This window comes from Colossoma macropomum, unplaced genomic scaffold (assembly GCF_904425465.1).
Source record: "Colossoma macropomum unplaced genomic scaffold, Colossoma_macropomum, whole genome shotgun sequence".
NCBI classification, from domain to species: domain Eukaryota; kingdom Metazoa; phylum Chordata; class Actinopteri; order Characiformes; family Serrasalmidae; genus Colossoma; species Colossoma macropomum.
In genome coordinates, this window is record NW_023494787.1 from 26903488 (window position 1) to 26909352 (window position 5865).

At 42.8% G+C, this 5865-nt stretch overlaps 1 protein-coding gene across 1 annotated transcript; it reads right to left on the reverse strand.

The window, feature by feature from the left end:
• Window positions 1-1126: 1126 nt before the first annotated feature.
• actb2 (actin, beta 2) lies at window positions 1127-4962 on the reverse strand. The gene is made up of 6 exons (XM_036566720.1): window positions 4851-4962; window positions 3345-3474; window positions 2990-3229; window positions 2215-2653; window positions 1934-2115; window positions 1127-1839 (listed from the first exon to the last, which is right to left on the reverse strand). Exons 2-6 carry the CDS (start codon window positions 3465-3467, stop codon window positions 1696-1698), a joined length of 1128 nt encoding a protein of 375 aa, XP_036422613.1. The 5' UTR covers window positions 3468-3474; window positions 4851-4962; the 3' UTR covers window positions 1127-1695.
• Between the last annotated feature and the right edge of the window lie 903 nt (window positions 4963-5865).

Genomic DNA, 5865 nt, shown 5'->3' on the forward strand with positions numbered 1-5865 from the left:
ATGCCATATATTGTATGCTATATATAATATTGACAGTGATTATTGTAATTTTCTACTGTCTAAGTTGCAGTAAACATAGCAAACATTCTGAAGTTCCTGAGGCAGCCTGCTTTGGTGATGAAACATATCACCTGTCATAGAAGTGGGGTTGAAATATGAGCTGTGCTGGCTGAGAGGGGTCACAGATGATTAAGATGCTTTCTCATGCTCCCTAGTCATTCTGTCAAAGGGGAGGAAGAATCACATCTAACAGATCAGATCTATCCAGAGGCTCCACCCTCCCCCCACCCTTTGTCATTTATACATTTATCAGTCTTTGATCATTTATTAGCTGAATTGAACATATTACATTTACACAGGCCACATTTTGGTTCATTTCTTCCAACTGTGCATTAACATTTGCAGAAATATTTTAAGCTTTTCCCAGTAGAGAATGTAAAGTTATTTGCAGTTAGACAACCAAAATATAATTTGACCAGGGGTGCCCAAAGTTTTACAAGGCCTTAGCTACCTTGCAGCTTGTTTGATTTTATTCAGAATTCTTAATGTATTAATTGATTTAATTCATCCTAAACATTTATACTTTTATGCTGAGCAAATGATATAGGTTACCTAAATCTGTATAAAGTTTGAACAAAAGTTTTTCACCAGTTTGGGGATTAAAGTCTAATATACTACATGGTTAGCAAACCAAAAAGATAAATGTAGATACCATCATTGCTCCAGCCTCAATGTATGCAAGTCTTGGTAAATGTACTGAGGCCATATTAGGCAGACAAGCAAAAGATTAATATTAAATGCATTATACCATTTTGTGAGTCCCTGTTGCTGACAGCTTTACATCACAAAAGCTTTAGTAACTAAAAGCTATAAATATGGACTTTGAAAAATTGTTGGAGGGAAAGTCATTACAAAAACATTGGTCTTCAATTTCTTGGCTACAGCTCAAACCTAGGTATAGTATAGTAGTCAATCTATAGCCATTTAAGAGACATCAGCCAGATGTGAGACTGCTTGTCTTCAGGCAAATTAAGTATAGCTACCAAGGATTCAGCTCACTGAAACCTAACCCATGGAAAAAAGGTTCTTTGGTAAAACGATCATGAAAAGGACTGAGGAGACAGAATGAGGATGTCTTACACATGTGCACTTTATTGGAATTGAATTAGTCAGTGTACAGGTTGGCCCCACCAAATGTCTGGCACCGCCACGTTCCATACAGCTTTTACATTTGCCCAGGGGGAATGGAAACCTTTATGTTTTGAATAAAGGTAAAGCTTTGTTTTCCATTTTGAAACAAAAAAAAGAAGACCAAGATTAAGGCTGAAAGTACAAAAACCCAGACATTGTTTTCTGTTACATAATTTACATACAAGCAATACTACAAATGTTAAGTATGCTCCCAATTACTGGGCAGCCTTCATAGAGGCAAATAAGTTTCTGAACAATGCATTTAACAAACATTTGGAATGACTAAAAAGAAACCAAAAAACAAAAAACAAAAGTACTTTGAGTCCTCAGATGCATTGTAGAACTTCGGGGATGCTTATTTGCCAAAAAACATTGCCGTCACCTTCACCGTTCCAGTTTTTAGATCCTGAGTCAAGCGCCAAAAATAACAAAAGCCATGCCAATGTTGTCGTTTCAGGTTTTTCTCTGCGCAGTTTGAGTCGGCGTGAAGTGGTAACAGTCTGTTTAGAAGCATTTGCGGTGGACGATGGAGGGTCCAGACTCATCGTACTCCTGCTTGCTGATCCACATCTGCTGGAAGGTGGACAGGGAGGCCAGGATGGAGCCTCCGATCCAGACAGAGTATTTACGCTCAGGTGGGGCAATAATCTGCAAAGAGAACAACACCATTAGGTCACATGAAGAGGGGCTCTAGCACCCATCAACTACCTGTGGAGAGCCAAGATGTTTCAACTATGCTCACCTTAATTTTCATTGTGCTAGGGGCCAGGGATGTGATTTCCTTTTGCATTCTGTCTGCAATGCCAGGGTACATGGTGGTACCACCAGACAATACAGTGTTGGCATACAGATCCTTACGGATGTCCACATCACACTTCATGATGGAGTTGAAGGTGGTCTCGTGGATTCCACAGGACTCCATACCTGAGGAACAAGGCAATATTAGACAATGCCAACATCTTGTACCAGTAAAACTGAACTACAGCTGTAAGCTATCTGTAGACTGCTGCACAATGTTCTTACCCAGGAAAGATGGCTGGAAGAGAGCCTCAGGGCACCTGAACCTCTCATTGCCAATGGTGATGACCTGCCCGTCAGGCAGCTCATAGCTCTTCTCCAGGGAGGAGGAGGAAGCAGCAGTGCCCATCTCCTGCTCGAAGTCAAGGGCAACATAGCAGAGCTTCTCCTTGATGTCACGGACAATTTCCCTCTCGGCTGTGGTGGTGAAGCTGTAGCCTCTCTCGGTCAGGATCTTCATGAGGTAGTCAGTCAGGTCACGACCAGCCAGGTCCAGACGGAGGATGGCATGGGGCAGGGCGTAACCTTCGTAGATGGGCACAGTGTGGGTAACACCATCACCAGAGTCCATCACGATACCAGTGGTACGACCAGAGGCGTACAGGGACAGCACAGCCTGGATGGCAACGTACATGGCTGGGGTGTTGAAGGTCTCAAACATGATCTGAAATAAGAAAACCATTGTTTAGTCGTTCAATTAAACCAGTAATCCACAACAATCCATGCAGAGTTAGAATAAAGAAAAGTTAGGAAAATGCATGAGTGCAAAGAAACAGATTCAACATGAAGGGGTGCAGGAACAGCAAGAGTGCAGAAAGACCAGGCAGGGGAAAAAGAAATAACCTGCTGCTTCCAGCAGATGAGAAACTCAGGAGTTCAGAGGAGATAAAGCCTGGAGAAAATGAATGAAGGAATGAATTGGGAGAACTGAAGAGACCAGCATATTCTAAGAAAAGATTAGCCATGAGACAATCAGTGAATAATTCAGTACTCAACCAACCTGTGTCATCTTTTCCCTGTTGGCTTTGGGGTTCAGGGGAGCCTCAGTAAGCAGGACGGGGTGCTCCTCAGGGGCAACACGCAGCTCGTTGTAGAAGGTGTGATGCCAGATCTTCTCCATATCGTCCCAGTTGGTGACAATACCGTGCTCAATGGGGTACTTCAGAGTCAGGATACCTCTTTTGCTCTGAGCCTCATCCCCAACATAGCTGTCCTTCTGTCCCATACCAACCATCACACCCTGTACAAAGAAAAGCCAGTCATGTCAGTATTAAAATAAGTTGGAGGAACAAAACCACAAAAAAAAAACCCAAGATATTCACATGATGTAAACTAGAAGCAATCAACAAGCATACCTGGTGTCTTGGGCGACCCACAATGGATGGGAAGACAGCACGGGGAGCATCATCTCCAGCAAATCCGGCTTTGCACATACCGGATCCGTTGTCAACAACCAGTGCGGCAATTTCATCATCCATGGCTGAACTGAAGAGACGAAAAAGCGTTTATTATTAAAAACAAACAAAAAAAAACAAACAAAAAAAAAGGCAGCAATGTTTCAAATGAAACGTGACCAACGAGAACCAACTTCCTCTTCCGTTCTGCATTTTATTTTTCTGGCCACTAGATGGCGCTAGAGCGGAACAATGCGCGCTACCACAGACTCGCCAGACAAAGGAAGTCCCTCCGCTTTCTCCTTATTACCATAAAAGGCAATGGTTTGAGCCGCTTTGCGGTGTGGCATTCAGCCAGAGTAGAAAGGTTCAATAAAAGGAACAGATTTCGAAATTCAAGCCCAAAGCCACTCCCACAATAACTTTCGCATCGTCCCCGCTCAGCCGGCTGAAAGCGCTTCACCGAATTTTCGACAAGGAGTTCACCTGCCGAACGTTACTGCGTCACAGATCTGCAGCCGGTCGTGATGTTCCAGTTTAAACTCTGACCGCCTTGGCGAGCCTTTCTACCAGGTCATTAACACGAAGCTCAGCCTGCTTTAATTTTAGCTGATATTTAACAATTCTGGGGAAAAAGATATTTAATGTAATATAAACTACTACTGCACAAGCAACAGAACGAGGTTGAACAGTTAAACTGTTATTTCAGTAAGTGATCAGATACTGGGCCACACCTTGAATTCTGCCAACTGTCGGCTTCATTTAAAAAAAAGCGAACTGAGGAAGAGGCGACTCTGCCCATTTACAGCTAAGGACCGGCATTAACCGGCACGGCCGTTTTAGAAGACGGACCGCCACAGTACTTGACTGAACACCTTATTACTGCGCTCAGGAGACTGCATTTAAGCAACCCGCCTTTCTGGTTTATTTCAGCGTGACAGGACGACCGGGTGGCTGGTTAGCAAATGCCGGCTAGCATGCTAGCTAGCGAGTAACGTTAAGTAAGTAGGTCACACCCTGCTGCAGCAGAGGCACAAAGAACTTCCCGAGCCCGGCATCCGTAAAACGTTAATTACATAACGAAGAAACATCGACAAATACGCAGATAAACTTTAAAACAATGCAAAATGCAACAGAAAACCGCTCACATAAGATTTAATCGCCGAATATAAGACAGTTTTTGGAGCCATAGGGAATGGCGCATGCACAACCGTCTGAGCCACGATTTTTACCTTACTGAGGGTTTGATGGAAAAAAAACTCGCCAGTCTAGTTAAAATGGGTAAAGAACATCCTTTGCTAGCACAATAATTGCAGTTCAGTTACCCTGAAATAGAACAATAGACTTCAAGCTTCTGAATTCACTATACAATTAAAAATTGTGAAATTATTTCAGATTTATGATCATTAATTGTTTTTAGTGTAAACAGAAAAACAATGGAACTAATTTTCAAACAAAGAAACTTACCTTAAGATTGGGGGGTTTGTCGGCTTAAGAAAATTGATTACGGGCAGATGATATTCCGCACTAGCTGCGTGTGGAGGAGCTCAAAGTGAGGGAGGACAGCTGGGCGCTCACTCTTATAGTGAGTCGTATGCCCGGCTCTAGCCATAAAAGGTAAACTTTCGGAGCTTGGCTCTCTGATTGGTCCGGCGTCACACACCCGGCTGTCGCGTGCACATTGCTACACTTGCTTGCAACTTGAGAGTGAGAGAAGGGGAAGCTAGGCCTGTAGAGGAAAAGAGGCCTAGCTAACCCTGATGAAATATGTTTTTTTATATGTAATGTGTTCATTTAAAACGCTTCGTTGTTGCTTGATATTGGGTAGAGATAATGCCGTTTCATAGGTCTTTATATAATTCGTTTGCACCCACTTTCTCTCTGTTGTTTACAAGTCAAAAGGTTTGGACACCGGCACCTCGATAGAGGCTAATATGGTTTCATGATGTGTTTACATTCCAATAAAACGGTGGCAGAGCGAGCCATTTAGCCTTCCTGTTCTTGTATTTGTACTAGTTGAATGTTAGGATATGTATATGAGAAATCATCTACAAATGCCCTTCAGTGCAACCTGTTAATGAGGGGAGTTGCACAGATAGCTTAGCTGCTACATTCAGAAGGACAGAGGGCATGTATGTATTGGAACCATGAGATAGAGGACTAAACCCTTAGTTTAGTCCAAACACTCTTGGATTCAGAAGTCAAGGGACTGTCTTTCTTTGATTTCATTGAGTCAGGACACTGGGAGACAACAGGTGTGCACACCCAGCAGAAAAATGCTGGTTATGAGGGGTGGTCTAGGGGCATTTTATGACTTCATATAGACCCAAGCCTTTTACCTTCAGTGTGCTCCCAGATGTGATTCCACTTGTCGTGTGTCATAGATGTAAACTACTTAATTCTGGCTGCTCATATAATTTGCTTCTTAATAAGGTTTTGAAAGCTTTGTAGTTAAAGGGCACCATCAGTGTGGTGAATATTT

Coding starts and splice junctions, on each gene's coding strand:
- actb2 (XM_036566720.1), bottom strand. CDS start 3,467: ATGGATGATGAAATTGCCGCACTGGTTGTTGACAACGGATCCGGTATG. Junction 3,230..3,344: donor TGGGTCGCCCAAGACACCAG/GTATGCTTGTTG, acceptor TTCTTTGTACAG/GGTGTGATGGTTGGTATGGG. Junction 2,654..2,989: donor ACAGGGAAAAGATGACACAG/GTTGGTTGAGTA, acceptor TTCTTATTTCAG/ATCATGTTTGAGACCTTCAA.